This window comes from Rhinolophus sinicus, linkage group LG12, assembly GCF_036562045.2.
Source record: "Rhinolophus sinicus isolate RSC01 linkage group LG12, ASM3656204v1, whole genome shotgun sequence".
Lineage (NCBI taxonomy): Eukaryota > Metazoa > Chordata > Mammalia > Chiroptera > Rhinolophidae > Rhinolophus > Rhinolophus sinicus.
In genome coordinates, this window is record NC_133761.1 from 52330582 (window position 1) to 52354553 (window position 23972).

At 39.4% G+C, this 23972-nt stretch overlaps 1 protein-coding gene and 1 pseudogene across 1 annotated transcript in view; both read left to right on the forward strand.

Annotated features, from left to right (window-relative positions):
• The first annotated feature begins 420 nt into the window (after positions 1-420).
• The window catches only part of DRC8 (dynein regulatory complex subunit 8), a 106922-nt gene continuing 83370 nt past the window's right edge, over positions 421-23972 (forward strand). The window contains exon 1 of the mRNA XM_019730867.2: positions 421-749. Within this exon, the coding sequence (XP_019586426.2) occupies positions 620-749 (130 nt within the window). The 5' untranslated portion in view covers positions 421-619. The remainder of the gene's footprint in view (positions 750-23972) is intronic.
• On the forward strand, positions 16855-17205 carry LOC109446953 (large ribosomal subunit protein eL34; annotated as a pseudogene).

The following is a 23972-nucleotide window of genomic DNA, read 5'->3' on the forward strand; positions in this document are numbered from 1 at the left end:
CATTGCAGTGGTCCATAAGTGATGAAGCAAAACACTGCAGAAAGTTGTCCACATTCAAATATCATTTAGTCTTTGGGGAAAATAGTTCCAAAGGGGGTTGATTGGATACTCCACTTTCAATATTAAGAAGACAAAGATCAGAAATTCTTCCTCCCCTATAAAGACAAAGAGAAAATTGTGGCTCTGTCTGACAGATTGCTCCATCCCTCCCTGCAATAGGAGAGGAAAGCGAGAGAAATTAAACTGCAGGTCTGGCAGCACCAGACAGCCCAGGCACAAGTGTGGAGCACAAAGCGTGAGGCAGCGTGGATCCTGGCAGCTCTCGTGTTCCATGAAAAACACCTGCTCTGCTGGCAGCCAGGAAAGAAAGACCCAGAATAGCACAGGCACACCCACTCACAAAAACACAGGAACTCCCCTGTGCTGTAGGCAAGACTGGAAAGTCAGGAGAGAGGCCTAGTGAAGCTGACTTGAAAAATTTACCCAACTCCATGAAAAGGACTGAATTTCCCTTACAATGGGAAGAGAATGAAATTCAACACTTCTCTTTCTCCGAGGCTGCCAGGCCTGCTCAATGCTCACAATGTAGGTGTGGCCAGCCTGCAGGAAGCATATAAGGATGCAAGTTACTCAGATAGGACTAGCCTCACGTGAAGCACAGGGCCCAGAGCCACTGAGGAAGACTCCACTTAGCCACAGTGATGGAACTACCGAGAAATATGCCATTCCTCGGCTGGGGACAGCCCATGGTGAGTACTGCGCTTCGAATTCCAGGGGACTGGGATGAAGTTTTGAGATGATGGATGGTATTGGAGGAAATGAGAGCAGCAACCAAAACAAGCCAGCAAGGAGGTCGGCAAATGAGGAAATAAGGGGACAGAGACAAAATCTGAACCAACTGAATGACCGCTTGTATCTTCTACAGGAACGTCCAAAATAGTCCCTTCAGATGTTCCTTATGAAAAGGGTTCTGTGGTCACAAAAATTCGGAGATAATGTACGGTAAACTGCCTTAGGGTTTCACAATGAACATTAGCATCTGAAAGGCCCCAGGCGTTCTTCATGAAAGGAAAAATAACAAAAATCAAAAAGGACTTTATATAACCCAGCGTTTTCCAAACACTTTCCTTCAGATGAGGCCTATGGTGTTAACCTGTGGCACTAGTGTTCCATCCACCGTGAGATGGGGGCTGCTGTTCTACCCAGGCCTTGACCCTTGAATCTTACCCTTAGTAATGACATACCTTTCAGAATTTTATAGTGAATGATAGGTTTAGTTAGAAACATTAGTTGTGAATATTTAAATCTCTTTTTCTCAAATCACATGCCAATGTGGGAAGTTGTGGAGGGTGCCATTCAGCTTCAAGTTGTTGTCCTTTCAGTCTTAGTTGTGGAGGGCGCAGCTCAGCTCCAGGTCCAGTTGCTGTTGCTAGTTGCAGGGGGCGCAGCCCACCATCACTTGCGGGACTTGAGGAGTCGAACAGGCAACGTTGTGGTTGAGAGCCCACTGGCCCATGTGGGAATCGAACCGGTAGCCTTCAGAATTAGGAGCATGGAGCTCTAGCCGCCGAAGCCACCGGGCTGGCCCAACTTAATTTTTTAAAAGCAGTTTTGGGTTCACAACAAATTTGAGCAGAATACAGCGAGTTCCCAACTACACCCTGTCCGACACTTGCACAGCCTGCCCACCAACATTCCCCCACAAGAGTGGGACATTTGTTACAATCAATGAACACTGACACATTGTATCACCCAAAGTCCATAGTTTATATTAGTGTTCACTCTTGGTGGTGTATATTCTATGGGTGTGGACAGATGTCCAAATGAGTGACCTGTATCCATTACCATTGTATCATACAGAACAGTTTCACTGACCTAAAAATCCTCTGTGCTCTGCCTATTCACCCGTCTCTCTCCTCAAACCTTGGCAAACTCAGATCTTTTTACTGTCTGCATAGTTTTGCATTTTCCAGATTGTCATGTAGTTTGAATCCTTGTAATGTTTTTTTTTTTCTTGTTGTTGTTGTGAAATCTTATCATATTTTTATGTAAAAGGGTATTTTAAAAAAGTGGTGAGAAATAGCACCCTTTCCATGGCTGGCAGATCACTGACTTATTCTTTACCTTATAACAGGGTTGACAGAATTGACAGACAATTCTTTGTTGTGGGGCTGTCCTGTGTATTGTAGGATATTTAGCAATATCCCTGGCTTCTACCCATAGGTGCCAGTAGGATCACCCTCCCCAAGTTGTGACAATTTTGTCCAGTTTTATTCCATTATGGTAAGCTTGCTTCCCTCACTTAACTCAAGGTTCATGCAGGTTATTCTCTATGCCCACCCTTTACTTTTTTCTATATCAGTTCTTTCATTTACCTGATTTCCTGTATTTCTTACCACTTCCCAATTGGCAACTATATTGCTTGATTTCCATGTCTCCTTACTCTCAAGATTGATTTGTTCACCGACTAAACATTTATGGAGCCCCTCCTATGTGCTAGAAGCTGTGCTTGGCAAAGTGAAGTAAACAGCTCACCAAATAGTAACAGAATGTGGTCAGTGCTCTGAAGGACATTAACAAAATGCTAGAACATAATAAGGGAGGATAAACCTCTCCTTAGTTAGGGTGTGAGGAACATCCTTTCTGAGAAGATGAAACCTGAAGGATAAGGAGGAACCAACTGGCCAATAAGCACATGAAAAGATGTTCAACATCTTCAGTCATTAGGGAAATGCAAATCAAAACCACCATAAGAAACCACTTCAAAGCCACTAAGATGGCCATAATGAAAATTAACATGAGAAGGGGAGTGGATAAAAAGTGCTGGCAAAGATTTGGAGAAATTGGAAACCTCATACACTGTGGGAATGCAAAATGGTAGAGCTGCTGTAGAAAACAGTTCATCATTTCCTCAAGAAGTTCAATCTAGGGTTACCATATGACCCAACAGTTTGACTCCTAGGTATATATCAAAGAAAACTGAAAACATACATTCACACAAAATTTTACATAACGTTCATAGCAGCATTATTCATAATAGCCAAAAAGGAGAAACAACTCAAATGTCCATAGATGATGAACAGGTAAACAAAAGATGGTCCATCCACGCAATGTGCTATTCAGCCTAAAAAGGAATGAAGCACTGACACATGTTCAAGGATGAACCTTGAACACATGATGCTCAGTGAAAGAAGCCAGATGTAGAACGCCACATATTGTGATTCTTTTGATATGAAAGGTTCAGAAGAGGCAAATGCATAAAGACAGAAAGTAGATTGATGGTTGTCATGGGCTGGTGGAATGGAAAATGGGGAATGACTACTTTTAATGGGCATGGTTTTTTTGGGGGTGGTGGTGATTAAATTATTTTGGAAGTATTGGTGATGGTTGTACAACATTATTGATATGCTTAAAAAACACTGAATTGTATACTTTAACATGGTTAAAATGGTGAATTTTATGTTCCGTGAATTATTTTTTCTTGAGGTGAAATTCACAGAACATAACATCAACTATTTTAAAGTGTACAATCCAGTGGCATTTAGTACATTCACAAAGAATGTGAAAAAAGATGACACTCACACGTAAGGTACAGAAAGGACGTCAGTCTTCCTCTTGCCATTTTACTCACTTTTTTAAAAAAGAACCTTCCAAAGGAAGATTACTGACAGGCTTGTCATTTTACTTCCATGAGGTAAAAATTGTGAGGTCGCAGTACTAAGCCAATTGCAATTCCTTTATGCTGTTAAGAATTAAATGATCTTTTAGATGCCGGAAGTGCATCAACCAGAAACAGCACAGGAAGTCCAGAGGGACAAGAGCTTTGTCACCCCAGTTTAACTGAGCAAGGGAGATGCAAGAGAGTGTGACAAATGGAAGGAATGGGAGCCAATCACAGAATTCACAGGTGCACGTGCGTAGGGAATGATACCACCTCTTTTGTCTTCCTTACTATGCTCCACGTTTCCAATATGATGTTTTCCATTATGGTCTCCTTCCAACGTCAGCTTCTTTGCACTCAGAGACCATCCCTCTCATGTGGTCTGATGATTGGACCCTTTGCTCAGATCAGGAGGAAAAAATGAAAAACAATGAGGTTGTTTATTTATCCTTCCAGTCATCCCTCAAACCATCTAGGCAGGAAAGTGTTATGGAGCAACATCTATATACGAGGCACCTATCATTTAATAAATGGAAGATGGAAAAATGGCTAGGTTGATGGCTAGGGTGACGAGTCACAGTAGCAGCCCCTTTGTGGAAATTCAGTCCCACCACTAGGCAGAAAGACTTCAAAGAGCAACACTTGCCTGCGGTTGGAACACAGGCCTCCACTGTGAATTATTTGCAAAGATAATTCTCTAGGAGAGAAAAAGAGACCTGACAAGCTTTTTATATGTGTGTCAAGCTCTTCTAATACTTGAACGGTAATTTGGGGAATTTGCATACTACTGGGTGGTTAACCTTTGCCCCATATAATACATAGATATATTTTTCAAATTGAATAGGGTCTTAATTTCCAGTTATGGCTTTTTTAAATGCAAAATTAGTACAGTACTTTGAGTGAATAAAGGTCTGAAGAAACTATGCAATCTGCAATTTTCTGCCTTAAATGTGCACTGTAGTTAGTATTAACTGCTCTAGTTACAGCCTGCAAAGAAGGAGAAAAACACATGGCAGCTCAGTCATTTAGCAAGTTTTGCTATGGTTGTTCTGGTTTATTTGTTTGCTTTTCACTATAAGCAGGTGGTTTTTACCTGTCTGTTTCTCAATTTCTGCATCTGTGATTTGGGGATGATCAATGATACTGAATAATAAGAGTTGTTACGATATATATGAGTTTACATCATGTGAAGTGCTTAGAGAGCAACAGCTGGTACATGCTGAATGCTTAAGAAATGCTAGTTATTATTATTAATGTTATTATTATAAAGTACATACAAGCTGACACCTCGTTCATATCTACCAAGAATATTTAGTGTTTTTGGTAAACTATCATTTTAAAAATTATCAGATGAAGATATATCATTTTTCTTGGTGATTACCAAATTCTTTGAGGATAAAGGGAAATTTGGATATTTCAATGAGTTGGATTTTCCATATTAAAAACTGAAACAGATGAGAGGATTGAGGTGACTAAATACAGGTAAAGCATACAGAATCCTTGTAAAAATATCTTATGATGGGAAAGCTGAATTTTCCTCTAGATCAAGGGCAACATGCAAACAGGTGGAAACAGTGGTGAGTTTTCAGAGGACTATGAAAATAGGTTGCAAGTTGAGTTGCATAGAAATACCAATGACCGGGATCCATGTAACTACTATCAAAGAAACAGAGATGAATGTCTGAGCAGAATCATGACAGATACAAGCAGTGATGTTTGGGTGGGGCTTTATTATTTCTATGAGCGATTCAGGTGCTGAATCAAAAATTTGGTGAAATGAAATAAAAATGGAGAGGAAGATGATGGGCAAAAGATATCGAATATCTTTGGAGACAGCACTGATGTAGTAGAGAAAGCATGGCGATCACATGGAGGGAACTCAGGGAGGTGGCCTTTTAAAAGCTAGCCTTCATGTTTTTTCTTACTTTATGTATTTTTCTCAAAAAATGAAATCTCTTCTATATCAGGGACTATGGTTTTGCGCAGAATGTGTAAAATACTTCTACGAATCTGAGGACATTATATAGCTATTTATTATAACTATGATTAGTCAGAAATTCTCTAAAACTTGTATTTTTATTTTTTAATTATAGTTGACATACAGTATTATATTCATTTCAGGTGTACAGCATAGTTATTAAACATTCAAAACTTGTATTTTAAAAATTTTAGAAAGCGAGGAAAAGACCCAATGAGATAAATAAAGGATAACTAATGTAAGCTGTGCCCCACTGAACTGGGCCCAGGACTGGGGCAGGAGCTGGGGTTTCTGCCGGAAACACTCTGACCATCTTCTATTTGTTGGGGTCAATGTCCTCAAACCCCTTGGGGTCTCAGTTCCTTCTTCGATGAATTAAAGATGCCGGAGCACGAGATTGCCAAGATTCATTCCAATTCTAAAAGTTGATGACTTCTTTGCATGTCAAAGAATTCAGCATAGACTTAGATGAGTCTATGTTGTTTGTGCACACTGTCACAAACAAGAAAAATTTTCGGGTTAATTATCAGGCATAGGGTAATGTCCTGTACTGTTACATACTATGACTTATTTATTGTAAAATTAATTCAGCACAATAAGTATTCACTTATGTATAATTAAAGCAAATTATTTTAAGGGTTTTTTTTTTTAAATGATTTAAGCCCTTTGTTATTTTTATTAACATAGCATGATAAATTAACTTCCTATGTTCCATTAAGATGACCTGTTCATTGTGGAAAAGGATGTCCCATTAAATCAAGCCCAGTATCTCATTTCTCCACTTAACAGCTTTAGTTTTTTTTATATTTTATTTTTCAAGACAAGTTTTATTTTTCCAGATAGGACTTTCCTCTCCCAGTCTCTGAAGAGCTGAAATTTCAAGTGCTTTCTTTTTAGATGGGCTCCACAATTTCTCACCAGGGCCGAAGGCTTGTAACAAAATTGAATTAAATTGAATCATGGATCTGTTATCTATTTAGCTAGGACACGAGAAGGAAAGACAGGATGATTGCGACCTTAAGAAGCTCACAGCCTTCCTGATGCAGTGGAGAAAGAGGAAACCATCACCAGGCATACTGATGTCATGATAAGGATGATCGTTAATGAATAATCATCTTTACCTTTTAAACAAAGTTCCTTAGCAACAATTGCTTGTGAAATATACATTTGAAATTTGATCAATATGGTATTGGTGGGAAGCAGAGCTCTAGTAATATCTCTTTGTGGTTGTCAAAACAAATTCAAAGCCAAGATAATGACCAGGTTGAAGTAATTAATAATATTTTGGTATAAGCATCACTTAACAAAGCAGTAAAGACAAAAGCATGGAAATGATAGCTGCTAAACATGGTAGTCATATTTTCCCTCCCTGTCCCCCACCTCCTAGTACGCTGTTTATAAAAGAGGGCTATTGGGGTAAGGCATCTTAGCAGGAAAAAAAACTACTCAGATATAACATACGGAAGGAATTCTGTCTTACCTTTCCCTTCATCCCAGTTTATTTTTTGCCCAGAGATTACAGACACTATTCCCATGAGGTCGGGTCCCATGGGATTGGGTAAAATTACATACCTTAAACAATTCTTCACAGTCAGACTCTCTCACCTTGCATTTGGATGTGTCCTGCACTATAATAAACCCGTACTTATTTTATATATATAGTTCTCTTTGCTTCGCTGTTCTTTCCCATGTGGTACAGAGATGCTTGGTAGTGTCTCTAAGGGCAGTGTTTATCCTCACCTCCCAGCTCCCTCACCTTTGTGAATTACAGTTAGACACTGCTGTAAGGTTCTTTGGTTCCTGCTTTGTTGGAAAAGCTTTTAGTGGCAATATCTGTGATCACTGGTGTATTAAATGTCAGGCCTCAAATAATTATTCTGCCCTGAGCTGATGGTAAACGAGACTAACCCTGTACTTTTCATTCTGCACCTGGAAACTTCCCTTCAGAGTTCAACACATACAAGTCAAAACAGCGCAAACTCAGCTCCAATGTGTATCCCACTCTACCTCAAAAAAAAAAAAAAATTGAATTCACAGAACCTAGGCTAAATACTACCATTAAACGAAATTGCATTCTCCACATTTCCATGAGAATGGCAAAGAGAATGAGGATAAATACGAGAATACATCTTGGATCTCTTACTGATTTGTCAGGTTGTGGCAGAACTTAGAAAAGCAGGAAAAGATATGACTTCTGCTCTTTGGGATCAGATACATTTTTTCAAAATTATTTAAAAGTATTATTTGGTAATTATTTCTTTTGTCTGTTTGAAAACGAAAGCAAATTAAAGAGTCCAGTGGACTTGCAAATCTTCCTATATTTAAAAAATTTCACAGTCTCTCTAGTGTAAGAATCTAGGGATCATTTTTGTATTGTAATTTAATTCCCTGTAATTCGTGTTCTTTTCATGTGATCTCTCGAATTAAAAAAAGAATTATCAGTGTTCGTAAGTAGAAAGCAGGGTACTACACAATACCAATTAAATGTACAATATGTTAGGCGCTGCCTGCCAGCTGGTAATGTTTGAGAGTTGTGGTTTTCAAAATATATGTAATTATCTGTTTAATTGATATCCGAATCAGCATGCCTTTATTCGGTAATACAGAATTTGATACTGGAGAATAAATAGGGGTAAGCCTATGGCACTTAGGTTTTGGAGCTAGGATTATAAACATGAATAGGCTTAAGGAAGTAAAGCAAGTAGCATGCGCGATGGGCCCTGCCCTCCCTGGGAACCGCACAGCAGGACTCAGGGGACAGGCACAAACCCACTTGACAACCAGTTGGCCCACGGGCCGCTCCTGCAGTTCGGGCGCACACCCACGCCCGTGCGCGTCACGTGCATGTGGGGGCTGCGGAGCTGGCCCGAGCGCTGTGGGCTTGTCCCAGCTGCAGCCCCATGTCTTCTTTCACACCCACAGGGGATCTTGCCGGATGATTCTGCTGTCAGAAGCCAGCTTGCCTATGGGACGTCATTTTCTTGAACACAGTCACGATATATTTTAAAGGCATGGCATGTGTGAATACAAGTGCATCTTATAGATTAGGGCAAAAAAGATACCCCATGCACATCCAAAAGTCGAAAGCCCTGTCTGCTCTGCCATTTGCACTTGTCATATGTAGAACCATTTTAACCTCAGGAATGTAGCAGTTTTATAATAGGGGGGTGGGGAGGCACATTTATCCACTGGAACTGTTTTACCGCACCCATCTTTAGCAGGTGCCCAGTTTGACAGGTGCCTCATGATTTCCGTTGGCCTTTTATTTAGCATTTGCTCATTTTGGAAAAAAGGAATAAATATTAAGAGCACAAACAACCTTTAAGCTGATAGTTACAATAATATAGAGGCTCAATCAGATTTAGATCAGACTTTTTTTGGCATAAATACTTCGCAGGCGGCATATTTCCTACTGTGTCACATCAAGGGCACATAATACCTAGTGGCTTCTCTTTTTGTGATGACAGTATATGTTGACAGAAACCATCGACCTGATGTATTCATTGTAAAGTTCCCCGCCAGCTCTTCACCTGTGGTTTTAACAGCCCTTGACAATCATTTCTTAGATAGTTTACTCATTAGGGGTTGTGAAACGGCAATGGTTTAATTATGTCATTCCTTCCTCATTTATTAGCAGGATTTTTTTCTCATTATTTGATTACCCTGAGAAACAGTTCATACAGGAAAGGCAGAATCAATGCTTGACTCTTTATTTTTATTTACCCATTTTTGGAATAAAGAGTTTCCTTCCTATCCTATCAAACGTGACCAATGAATCTATTTTTGGATCATTACTGGGAACCAGTGGATATGCTCATACTTGATGTATCTCACTCAATATGCTGCAGTTTATTTACTTACTTATTTAATGCTAAAAATATTCCTCTTTCAGCCAATGCTCTTGGGTCCTTCTGACATGACCCCAGAAGTCTTTGATAGCTTCCTTCCTTCTGGTACAACACGATGTTCCAAAGTCAGAGAAACATGTTAAATGGTATCACGAAGAAGCAATCAGCAAAATTTAGAATGTGAGATATTCCACAAGACAAACTGTTCACTTTCGTCAGCAATAAATTGCAAGGGGGAAATGAATGAGGACATGAAATCTATGGATTGAAAGAGACTGGAAAGACGTCAGATAAATGCAAAAAAAAAAATTTTTTTAAATATCCTTGTTTGGATCCTGATTTTTAAAAAAAATCTGTAGAAAACAGTATATGAGAAAATCAAGGAAATTTTAATGCTGGTTGGCTTTCTGATGATACTAAGGAGTCATCATTAAAAATGTTAGATGTGAAGAATGAAAGGACAACAACTTGACTTGGAAAAAAGGCCTGGAAGTATACACTGTTCCCCAATAAAGTCCTGTTCCCCTTCCCCAATAAAATATTAAAAAAAAAAAAAAATGTTAGATGTGGTAAGATGATTGTAGTCGTGTTAAAAAGACTCTTTATATTTTAAAGATACATTACTGAAGTATTTGTGGATAAAATTATATGATACCTGAAATATGTTTTAAAATAATCTGGTTGGGGTGAAGAGAGGAAGTAGGTGTGATATTGATGGAGTAAGATTGGCCGTGTGTTGATAATTGTGGAAGCTGAATACATGGGGGTTCCCCATGTTAATCTCTCTGGTTTTCTATATGTTTTAAAATTGCATAGTAAAAAGTTTAAATATATTTTAGTATAGAAGTCACCCTAGAAGGAAGCTGAAAAGGAAGTGATTATGGTAGAACGATACCATCTCCGTAAATAAAGTCTTGCCTAAGCCAGAAACGTCCTAGTCACCTGCCTGCCAGCTGCAGTAACAGAGTCTGAGGAAAGACCTGGTGACTAATAAGGGAGAATATTGTTTTCTATGACTGAGGTATGCCACGGGCCTGTGCTAGGTGCATTGCATGCATTTAACTAATTTAATCCTCACAATCACTTTATGAGATCAGTACTATTATAATACCCATTTTACGAAAGAAACAACAGCTTCAGAGAGACCATTCACTTGATAAGCAGCAGAGATAGGCATCAAACCAAGGTCTGGCTCTGGAGCCCATACTATTGATAAAAACAACATACATAGCTCTTAATAGATGCCAGCCCTGTTCTATGCTTTTAATGTAAACATTAATCCATTTCACATTTACAACAATAATCCTCTGAGGAAGATACTCTCAATAAACCTTTTGCACAGATGAGAACATCGAGAAACAGACAGGTGAAGTAACTGTGCAAAGCCACAAGGCTAGCAAGTGACAGAGTGCCCCCACCCCCACTCTGCTGCCTCTCACACTATTAGCCACTCAATCCCACTGACAACTATCAGAGCAGGGTCCTTCTTTCCTGATTTAATAAACATCTATTGAGCATATGCAAGAGGTCCCCTTTGTTAGAGGTGCTGGGATATGGTGATGAACAAGACATGTTTTTCTTGCCTTCCAGTGGCCTACAGTTTCCTGACATCATGAATCTCTAGGGAGCTATTTAGGAGATGATGGGCTAAAACTCAGAAGCTCATGCTATCTGTTGGCACATCCTTATTTGAAGTTGAATTGGAAAGAGGACTGAACCAGCAGCCCAAAGAAGTGCTCTCCTGAACCTTAGAATGCCCAAAGTAAGGCTCTGAAGGAAGATGCCTGTGGACCCTATGGCTTCACACCATGAAGCTCCACTGCTGGGCCCAGTGGGTCCCTATCCCCCAGGAAACCATGCTCATTCCTGTCCTAGAATCTGCTCTCCTGCTGGGTTCTGTTCACCCCTCACCTCATCTCTGCTTTGGCTCTCATTGAGCTTCCCTTCTTTGAAATCTCAATGCCTTTATTGGTCTGCACGAATCAATTTAGTACTTAATTATACCTGTTGTTACCTAACAGTTTTACTGTGTATATCTCGCCTCCTTTCTTAAATTGTAAATATTTGGAAGACAGAGACTAGGTCCTATATTTCATTGATATTCCCCCAGCAAGCCCCAAACCATGGAGTGAGTACTCATTAAATATTATTTAAATGAGTAAATTATGTTTATAACAGTACAGTATAAATTAGATGATTAGAAGCGTAAGTTATCTCTCTTATTAGGTGTGTGCCCCACGGCAAATTATTCACATCTTTTATGTCTTAGTTATCTTACCTGTAAAATGAGATAACAGTTTCTACTTCATGCTTGTAGAGTACTTAGCACAATGCTTGGCACAGAACAAAGGTTCACAATGTTAGCAGCCGGTATTTTTATTATTAACTGCCTAGCAAAGTAAGGTTTTATTGACTAACTAGAGCATTTTTGCCTACATGTGAAGTCAAATTAATCAGAAGATTGCTATCATTTAATTGGTTACTATCATTTAATTGGCTGGGAGGTTGTGGGCTATCGTGGAAGCAGAATGGGCACGAAAGCTGGACCAGAGTTCAAATCTCACCTCTAACACTGTCTGGGAGACCTTGGCTTTTACGAGCCTCTCTTTGTTCACTTGAAAAATGGAAATAATTATAGTATCCCATTGGACTGTTGTATGGTTCAGAAATGATGAATACAAAGCATCTACCCAGAGCTTGACACAAAATGGATCTGCGATAAACCATTTGCTTAATATCAGCAAGCCTATAGTGTCTCTCTCTACAGAGACTATGTGTACTTAGCAGATGAGACATTTCTGGTTGTTCATTGGCCCCTCTTTTCTAGAAAGTTCTAGCCCTGTAGTCTAACTGTAATACCTCTGTTCCTCTGAATTCTTGGTATTTAACTATATTACTTGCTGTTATATAATCCCAGGATGCTTGGTACATGGTAGACACTTAATGAATTTGAATGACTCAATAACTTACCTTTTATAGATGCATATACGAGGACTGACAATTAAGTTCGTGAACTTGCCACCGTGTGCTTACATTGGCAACACTGTGCAAACAACTGGTACGGTTTCATAACCTTGGTATATCAGTGTCTCACAGCTTTGTTCGTGTCCACATATGGCCGTGTCTTGCTACTGTGTTTCCCTGAAAATAAGACCTAGCCGAACCATCAGCTCTAATGCAACTTTTGGAGCAAAAATTAGCATAAGACCCGGTATTATATTCTATTATACCCAGTCTTATAGTAAAATAAGACCAGGTCTTATATTAATTTTTGCTCCAAAAGACGCATTAGAGCTGATGGTCCGGCTAGGTCTTATTTTCGGGAAACATAGTAAGTGGCTTTCACTATTGTTGTTGCATGTTTTTGTGTGCCGTCGCGAGAACGTCAGAGTTTGAATTAGAGCAACGAGCAAACATTAAATTTCTTGTTAAACTTGGCAAGAGTCGAAGTTAAATCAGGGACATGTTAGTCCAAGTTTATGGGGATAATGCCATGAGGAAAATGGCAGTGTACAAATGGATTAAACGTTTTTCTGGGGAGAGAACATGTCACCAATGAAGACAGGTCAGGGCAGCCAGTAACAAGCAGAACTGATGAAACCATTGCAAGAATTCATCAAATTGTGCATCGAAATCATCGGCTGACTGTGAGAAGCATAGCAGACCAAGTAAACATCAATAGAGAAACAGGAAAATCTTGGCATGAGAAAGGTGTGAGCAAAAGTGGTGCCGAAGGAGCTCACCGATGAACTAAAGCAAAGGAGAGTGGAAGTTTTCCAAGACCTTTTAGAGAGGCAAGACGATGTTTTGGGCCATGTTATCAGTGGTGATGAAACATGAGTGTACCAATACGACCCTGAAACAAAGCATCAAAGTGCACAATGGAAGTCAGCCAATTCTCCATGACCAAAAAAGTTCCGTCAGTCCATATCAAAAGTCAAAACGATGTTGCTAACCTTTTTTGGTATCAGAGAGATTATTCATTATGAATTTGTACCAACTGGACAAACAGTTAACCAAGTTTACTATTTGGAAGTGCTGAAAATTCTGCGTGAAAAAGTTAGATGAAAACAACCTGAACTTTTCGCCAACAATTCATGACTTTTGCATCACAACAATGCACCAACTCACACGGCACTGTCTGTGAGGGAATTTTTAGCCAGTAAATAAAGAACTGTATTGGAACATCCTCCCTACTCACCGGATCTGGCCCCCGATGACTTCTTTCTTTACCTGAAGATAAAGGAAATGTTGAAAGGAAGATATTTTGATGACGTTCAGGGTATCAAGGGTAATACGACGGCAGCTCTGATGGCCATTCCAGAAAAAGAGTTCCAAAATTGCTTTGAAGGGTGGACTAGGCACTGGTGTCAGTGTGTAGTTTCCCAAGGGGAGTACTTCCAAGGTGACCATAGTGATATTCAGCAATGTGGTATGTAGCATATTTTCAAGGATGATTTTGTGAACTTAATTGTCAGACCTCATAGAAATAAGGCAGGATGCTGTTGGCTGCTAAAGTAGTTACTCAAATGATGTTCATTAAATTATGTTCCCTAAATACAGCAATTCCTTTCTTCAGTATACCTGTTCTTATTTACCTTTGTGTCCCCCAAAATATAGGCCACTAAATGATTCCTATTAGGCAATGGATATAAAGCCCTTGGCAAGGTCCGTGGCACAAAGTAATTAGTAAATATTACCGCTGTATACATGTAACACACATCATCTACTGTGAACTTTGACACTTTGCTCTTATTCTAGCTGTCTAGTGATGTTTGTTATGGAAAGAATTTGTATGCAATTGCTAATTTCCCCAAATATTTTCACATTCATTACTTTCATTTGATCCCCAAACTTTCCAAAGAACTAGACTGATTTTGAAGACTAGCTGTGTGCAAGTTATCTAATTTCTTTTCTCATTTTTGTCAAAGAAATTGGGGATCATCTCATGGGATAGTTGTCAGGATTAAATGAGAGAATCTATGGAAAGCACTAACCACGTATATTAGCTACTGTTATTGAGGTAGCACATTATTAACCTAGATGCTGACTGGAAAAACCAGAACACAGTAGTTAAATGACTTGTTTGCTCATAGTGTTAGTGGTAGACGTGGACCTGAAGATCAGCACTGATGATTTCACAGTGCAACTGTCAGGGAAGATCTGATTCATATTCTTGTTCACGGCTGCATCCCAGCACCTAAATGATAGGCAGTCGTATATGAGGTGAATAAATTAAACACAAAGTTTTAAGCTTGGAAATGGTAACATAAAGATCATTTGTTAAAATAACTGGTTTGTCAAATAGGGAAACTGAGGCTGAGGTACTTTTAAGTGAGCCATGGGCATGTTTTGTATTTGTTTTGTTTCTCTGTGTCTGCACAGTGCTTTTTAAAAAATTGAAGTAATTGCCAAATTAGGTTTGGCCACGTATGAATGGGAAACCCAAATTAGTGGCTGATATAGGACAGAGGTTTATTTCTCTTTTACGTAAAAGGAAAAACTAAAGGTAGGCAACTCAAAGTGATGACTCCAGAGTCAGCAGGAGCCTTGACACCTATATTTCTGCCCCACCATTCTTAATACATGGATTCTTTCCTCTATATTGTGTTATGGTACAGAGTGGCTGCCAGGCTCCAGCCATTTGCCTCCTGTCAGGAAGGAGGAAGATAAAGAGCGCAAAAGGGGCACTTCCCAGCTGAGCTGGCCCAGGAGACGACCTGGATATTAAGGAGATGACCTGGACATTTCCCATAACTTCCTCTTTTGTCTCATTATCCACCCAAGATGCCAAGGGAAGTTGGGAAATGTATTCTCTTATCTGGGAAACTTGCTGCTTAGGTTAAAAGCAGGGTTCTGTTATAAAGAAAAAGAGTGAAATGGATATTGGGTAGGCAGTTTCTGTCAACATTTTAAAACACAGAAAATGTACATAGCTATTTGGATTTCTCTTATAAAAATCAGACGATGGAGCTGACTTTAGGGCCAAGGGGAAGTCTCAGGTGGATTGGAAGGGAGAGCCAGATGAAAGGGAGGCGGCCCATGAAGGCTCAACTGAGCAGAAGGGAGGGAACTGATGTTAAAGGAAGTGAGGAGTGATGAGGATTTGGCACTGGTCTGATGAAATTCGTGTTTGGAGAGCATTACTTAATCTGGAATAATAAGGAGAATGCGTTAAACATCAGGAAGACAGAAAGAACAAATAGGGAACCCCTGCAGAGATCCAGGCATGATGTGATGAGAATCCAGACCAGCAATAGCGATAGAAATATAATGCAAACTACACATGTAATTGTAAATTTCCTAGTAGCCACTTTCAGAAAAGAGAAAAAGAAACAGGTGAAATTGACTTTCATAGTAGATTTCACTTATCCAATCTATCTAAGATATGATTCTCATTTGAAAAAGAAACAGGTGAAATTGACTTTCATAGTAGATTTCACTTATCCAATCTATCTAAGATATGATTCTCATTTGAACATGTAATCAACATAAAAATTATCAGTAAGATATTGTTCATGCTTTGTTTTAGTGCTTAGTCTTTGAAATCCAGTGTATATTTTGCATTTTCAGCATGTCTCAATTCAGATGCTAAATTTTCATCAGAAATACTCGGTCTATATTGAGATTGCACCAAATTTATAGCTGAAAAAGTACATTCACATACTCAAGTTATCCCAGATATACTTAATTTTGTTTCAACTGAATTGAGTATCTGTTTTTAAATTTAAGTTAATTAAAATTAAGTGAAATTAAAAATTTAGTTCCTTGATTACTCACCTCATTTCCTTGATTACTCACCTCATTTCATAGCCCCATGTGGCCAGTGGCTTCCATACTGGACAGAAAGAAAGGACCCAATTTGACACACATGGCTCATAAAAGATTCTCATCAGATGGAACACTTCTGACAAGACTCCAATTATCATTGTCTTGCAAAAGCACTAAATTTATCACCATTTCACATATTTCCTAGACTTGCCAGGTCCTTTTACATCTCCTGTCCCTGCTCGTGAAATGCTTTTCTCCTGCTTTTTTCATCTGAAAAACGTTTATTTGTCTTTCAAGTCTCCATTCACTCTTTCCAGTCTGTAAAACCTACCCAGTGTTCTTCAGGCCTGTTTTTTGCCCCCTCCTATATCACCCTTTCATTGATCAGTGATATTCTTGAGGTGGAGAACCATGTCTTGTCTCTGAATCCCAGCACATGGAAGGGCCTTAGAGGTTCGCAATCAAGGTTATAAAATGAAGAAGACCTGAAATTTAGCCTACCCCTTGCGTCTCAACCAGAACTTTAGTCAGCAGCATTTTAAAAGGATATGTTCAGGCTTTTCCTTTTCTGGAGACGGTGTCTGCAGGCATTCAGAATGGTCCAGGGTTTGACAAATTGTCAGAGGCTGTCCTACAATATAGCTTCTAACAAAACTAGGTTGTCCTGAACCCCTGGTAATAGAATTGTTTACCGTTATACCAAGAAGGTTGGGAAAGCACCCAAATCATGTGGTGTGTGCCCAAGCCGACCTCGTGGAGTTCGTGCTGTGAGACCTAAAGTTCTAATAAGGTTGTCTAAAATGAAAAAACATGTCAGCAGGGACTATGGTGGATCCATGTGTGCTAAATGTATCTATGACAGGATCAAGTGTCCTTTCCTTATCAAGGAGCAGAAAATCGTTGTGAAAGTGTGTAAGGCACAAGCACAAAGTCAGAAAGCTAAATAAAAAACTGAAGCTTTTTTGAATAATAAAAACAATTAAAAGGCTAAAAAATAAAAAATAAAAGGATATGCTCAGCCTTCTTAATTCAATTTTTGCTTTATCTGTTTGAATATCATTGGACATGTCCCTTCCAAATAGCACAGTTCAGGATGGCTTCTAACTTTGTGCTTCCATCCATAAAATCTGCTTGGTGCTGTTTTGTATAAAACTTTCATCTTTTTTAGGCTTAAACACGTGCTTCACACTGCTATACTAAATATATTATAGTATGTTCTGGAACTTGTTTTCTTCATCCAGCAATAAATCATGGTAACTTTCCAGTTAAAAAAAAAAGTCTATCTCTTTACCTATCCATCTATCTATCTAATCTTACTCTTTCCAATAGCTGCATTGTATGCCTTTGTATGGATATACCATATTTTATTTAACTAATTTGATACTGATGGCTATTGGGGCTATTTCAGATTTTCAAAATAACAACTAACAATACAAATAGAAAGGTCACCTTTTCCCACACATGTTTATATATTTATGTAAATATTTATATACAATAAATTCCTACAATCTGGAAGGTCAGAGGGGAATGTGCACTTAATTTCAATAGATGTTGCCAAATTGCCTCCCTCCCAGTTGATATCATCTAAGGCTATTATATTAAAATAAATATGCAAGAATATTACATCAGAACTTCTACAGTGGTTATCTTCGGGGTACTAAAATGGGGGAAAAACATGGTCTTTCATTTACACCAATATAAATTTCTTTATTATTTGAAGTTTGTTCAATGCATTATGTTTATATTTTTACAAGGTATTTTTAAATAAGAATACCAACAAAGTAAAGAAACGAGAAGATGTCTCAGCAGCAGAAAATCCAGGCTTCATAGAAAATAGTCATTCCAAGCAATGCCTTGCGGGAAACAGTGGCAGCTCTAACAACTTGATCATCTCTTTTTCTCCTCTAAAGCAGAAGCTTTTCGCACCCTGCTTTAGTGACCTATCCATGCTCCTAACTCATTTTCTCAGATTCAGTTTCTAATGTCTTCTCTGGTTCATATTCTAAATTCCCCAAGATAAAAGGATCTGATTAGGTTGGCGAATCACTATTCTATCTGGGTTACTCCTATTGGGTAGGGTTCTTCTATCAGGCCACCTCATGGGCCCACATTCTCCATTTATAGCTCACTGGCTTTGGCTAGAGCTGTTACACAGTGTACTCACTTGTGGCTAAGACGATAGGGTTATATGACACAAAACAAGGCAACATGCCCAAAGAACACCCACATTTTAGAAGAATATGGACAAGACATATACGTAGCAGGACATGGGCCATCCACTATACTCTCTATTTGGTTTTATACAACTAAAGAGAGAGAGAGGTTGAGAACAATCAATGGTCATATAATAGCTGTTATTTGTTAAGAAAGCCAGACAAGAACCCATTTTAAAGATGGCCTTGTCAGTGGAGAGGAGGTTCTCTTCGTTGTGTTTTCCAGATGGGTCCGTCTGTGTCCCTGGACCTCCAGGTTGCACTCTGTATACTTAAGATTGACAGAGTAGATTCTAGAAGCAACCTTTCTGTGCTACTTGAAGTTATCTTTTCATTTAAATATGATTGGTGAAAGATAAGCAAACAAACAAACAAAAAAATCAGTGTCATTGCTTTTGAAAGCATAACAAAAGTCATAGTGTTTGTAGAGGTGAAAATGCAGCTGAAATTTTTATAGAATCTGGAATTCCTATTATGCTGTATTCTTAAAATATTTCAAAGCCCAGTCTGTGCACTTATTTTTAAACCTTAAAAGGGAGGTCATTCAAACCCTCTAGAATAAGGGAAAGAAACCGAAAAATAGGCACATCCCAAAAGACTGTAGGGACATATACTTCCTTTATCATGTTTAACTTAAAAGCAGACATCTTCAGGTCACCAGGAATATTGTAAGTCTTTTCTTGCTGGCAACAGGCCCATCTGTCTTTGAAAACCTATACAAGATGTCTATGTATTTACAATACTTCCAAGCAAGGTAAGGTTCCTATTTACTGTGGAAGGTATGAGAAGTGACAATATGGAAGGCAACTTATGACATCGTTTATTTTTCTATGCTTCACAGCAGGAAGACCAATTCACCAAAGTATATCTGGTTGATCTGTTGGGTCAATGAAGTTTTATTACTCAAAGTCTATCACGTATTTTTCATTCTCAGTGTACCATCCACAGTGTCTAATCTTGTACGAGGATTTCCATTTATATTAAGCAAATAGGTATCGGACATCTGTCTTGTGCCAAGCACAGGGTTAGGTACTGGGGTGCCAAAGAAACTAAGACGTATTTCCTACTCTGCAGTTACTCATGTCTAGTAAGGAAAGCAGCCCTGTTAACAACCAACTATAATGCAATGCACTGTGTGCTTATTAGGGCATGTACAGCCTGCCACCTAAACCCAGTTAAGGGAAAATGTACCTTGTTTCACTGATTCTAAGGTGCACATTCATATCTCTGAAATTGAGATACATTTTACAATTGATGGTGTCTCACAATTAGTATTGGAAGGTTTTGTTTTTAATGACACAATATAATGATGCATCTTACAATCAATGGCATCTTCAGTGAAACACATTTGTCATGTCTTAGAGTCACACAGAGATGAGAGAAGAGATTCTCGAATGGGGTCTCTGAGGAATGAGCAGGATTTTTGCTTGGTGGAAAAGCAATAATAAGCTGTGGCAGAATCCACTGACTATGAGCTTCAGAGTCAGAAACCTAAGTCTTAACTTGAGAGATATGGGGCTGTCTGTTGCTTAATAATGAGTGTTATGAGGACAAAAAAAATAACAGCTAACCCTCATTTAGTGTGTGCTGTGTGTCTGGCAATGTTCTAAAGGCTTTAAATATATTCACTCATTTAGTCCTCAAAACAAGCCTAAGATACTATTATTATCTCCCTTTCAAAGATAAGGAAGCCGTAGAGGTTAAATAAATTGCCCACAATTACATAGTCAATAAGAAATGAATTAAAACCGAAGCCTCTTGAGACAGCTTTCAGTTACTGACCTGAAGTTCTCAGATGAATGTTCACCAGACACCACTCATTGTGAACTACAATGTATGGCATATATGTTGGTTATTATTTAATGTAAGGAAGAGGGATTTTCAGGTTGAGGGGAAAGTATGGGCAAAAGTCACAAAATTCAGGAGTTCCTTTCGGCTAAGGATTCTGGGAAGAGAAAGGGTGAGGCAGGGGAGGATGGGGGCTGGAGTATCACTACGCCCCTCTAGCATAGGGAAGCTAGAAAGTCATATTGATGTGAGATTATGAAGATTATGAGATTATAGAGCATTGTGGATTCTGGACTTGATCTTTATAAGCTATACAGAACTGTTATGTATTTTTGAGCGGGGGAGGGACTCTATCATAGCTGTCATTTAGAAAGGTGATAGGCAGAAGTGGGGAAGAGGGATTCAAGTGGAGCGTGACTGACGGCAGGGAGAGAAATTAGGAAGCTGACATTTTACTGCAGACAATAGAGGCCCGAACCTAGGATGTAGTAGTGCGGATAAAGTGTTGAGGGTCAGATTGAGAGACATTTTGGATGGAGATCCAAGCCCGCTGAGATGAAGCCAAGAATACCCGCCCTCAAGAGCTCATACAAGGAATGGATGCCTGTCATTCAAGGGCAGGCCAACCAACAGGAGCACAGGGCAGGGATTCAGCATCCATGTACCACCAGGTACACTGGGCTTGTTCACTATGACAACCCATAGATATTGTTTTTTGTTTGTTCGTTTGTTGTGTGTTGTTCTTAATCTGATATACAGAGCAGTGCTGCAATTGTGACTATATATTTCCTCTGTCTTTCACAAGTCAGCTGGAGTAGTCATGGTGAGCTTGTGGCTATTAGGTGATCTTCTGGCTAGTCATGAGATCTTGTGACTATTAGGTGAGTTACGGAAGTTATGGAGTGGAGTGACCTACTTTGGTGGCAAAGACCTCAATTTCCAGAAGAGTCTGGTAAGAAGAGATTCCACTGATAGTCAATAGTAATTGAGTGCCCAGAACATTAGAAAGAGACTAAAGAACTAAGGAAGAAGGTGATCCCCTTGGACAGCTGGGGGTCAGAAAAGGAACACCTGAAAAAGTACTTTAAAGAGCACTTCACACAATTGAATGAAAAAATGAACAATGCAGTGCAAACTGTGTGTGGAAAAGCAGCTCCATCTGCCATGTGTGGCCATGGTGTGCACGTTGGTCTGGATGAAACTGGATGGCTCAGTGGCCTGGAAGCCTTGGATATCCCAGATGGGTTGCTGCAGGAGTGGAATGAGGCTAAAGCCAGTTCCTGACAGCTGCTTCAAGGTCTGTGGCCAAAAAAAGAAAAAAAAGAAAAAAAAAAGGAAAAGAATATCTCAGAAAGAATCTCTGAATGAGGGGGTATAATGTTCACAGTCCTATAATTCTACTCATTAAGTTCTATTCCACCCCCCTCCCCCCCGCCAGGAGCCATGGCTGGTCCCTCATCAAGCTAAAGAGTCCTCTTCTACCATCTGATCCCATAGGGCAGTGAGATAGTGTCATTCTGTGTCACCCTGAACATGTTCTTGCCCTGGCATTGTCCCCAAGACCTTAGCCAAGGTTGCAGGGATGCTCCATCAGAAATGTGCCATGTATCACCAGAAGGGTACCAGTCAGGTGGGGTGGGAGCTGGTGGGACCGGGATTCCAGGTAGTGCCCAGCAGACTCCCAGGTAGGGGCCTGACCTGTCAACACCTGAGGGAGCGAGGACAGGCAGTTTCTTTCCCCCCACAATTCAATTTTCCAAGCCGTTCTAAGCACTTTCTGAAGCTACCAGAGAAGATGAGAGGGAAGGCAGGGCATTTTCTGGGGAACTCGGTCTGCCTAGTCCAGAGCTCTCCAACAGATATATAGTGCAAGCCACATATGTCCTTTAACAAAACTTAGCAGCCACATAACAAAAAGTTAAAAGAAATAGCTGAAAATAGTATTATTTTGACATGTAACCAACATAAACATGTATTAATAAGGGATTTTATTTAGTTCTTTTGTACTAGTCTTCAAATTCCAGGGTGTATTTTACATTTGCATTTCAATTTAAAATAGCTATGTTTTAAGTGTTTGATAGTCACATATGGACATGCACAGACCTTGACACCTACATATGGGGCAGCCAAATGAAACAACCTGAAATCATTTCCTCTGGTTTCCCAGGGCTGAGGCTGGAGTTTTCTCTTTCCCACACCCCACTCTGCATGGGGGTGCCTCATAGCTCCTCAGCCTTTGTACTGGGGCCAGCAGCACTGCATTCCCTCTCCTGTAATTCCCCTCCACTCGATATTTACCAATTTCTGAAAACCTTCTTAAATGACTAAAAGAAAAACAATGTTTTTGTGTTCCCAGATTTGTGATCTCCAGGCCCTTTGGTACAGGATTCAAGGCAGGGTCCCCTCTTGCTCTGGTCTAAAGGCGATATATTGGAGCTTGGCAATATTGTTTCAACTCCTGCGTCAAGCAAAGCTCACCTCCATTTCTACCTATGGATATCTCAGTCATGTGCATCTTCTTGTCTACTTGAGGTAGTTTATGAAGGGTTTTCTGTCAAGTACAAGTAAGAGTCCTAGCTGATACAAGGGCCTAATGTTTCCTTTCAGTGATCTGGGGCTGGATAATCATACAGGGCCCTGTCAGAACCCCTCTGCTGTTGGTGCTATGCTAGCAAGTTACTGTCCAACTGTCAAGTATCCTATGGATTTCTCTAATTGTAGGTAAACGGATACTCACAAATTACCTTTTAAACAAATGTGTCCATTACAAACATTCTGACTTCCACAGCGTTCTTTACTCATTCCAAATGTACGTCAAACCCATCAAACAATTCCTCCAGAGCATCAGTAAAGAACAAAATCTCAGGAATATGAACATACCTTTTAGAAAATGGGATGTTTCTGCACAGTAACAATGAATAATCCAAAAAGGAAGTTAAGAAAACAGTTCCATTTATAATAGCATCAAAAAGATTAAAATACTTAGGACTAAATCTAACCAAGGACCTGAAAGACATACACTAAAAACTACAAAACGTTGTGGAAAGAAATGAAAGAAAACACAAATAAATGGAAAGACAGCCTGTGTTCATGGATTGGAAGACTCAATATTGTTAAGATGTCAATATCAGCCAAAGTGATCTACAGATTCAATGCAATCACTATCAAAGTCCTAATGGCATTTTTTGCAAAAATAGAGAAAAAATTATAAAATTCATATGGAATCTCAAGGGACCCTGAATAGCCAAAACAACTTAGAAAAAGAATAAAAATGGAAGACTCACACTTCCTGATTTCAAAACAGATTATACAGCTACTTATTACAAATCAAAACAGTGTAGAACTGGAATAAAGGCAAATATATAGACCAATGGAATAGCCTAGAGAGCCCGGAAAGAAACCCTCCTGTATAAGATCAAAAGATCTTTAACGAGGGTGCTGACACCACTCGATGGTGAAAGGAGAGTCTCTTCCACAAACGGTGCTGGGAAAACTGGATATATATTTGCAAAAGAATGAACTTGGAACCTTAGACCACATATAAAAATTAACTCAAAATGGATTAAAGACCCAAAACTGAACTCCTTAAAGAAAACATAAGGGAAAACTTCCTGACATTGGATTTGGCAATGATTTCTTGGATATGGCAAAAGCATAGGCAACAAAAGCAAAATTAGACGATTGGGACTACGTCAAACTTCAAAGCTGCTGTG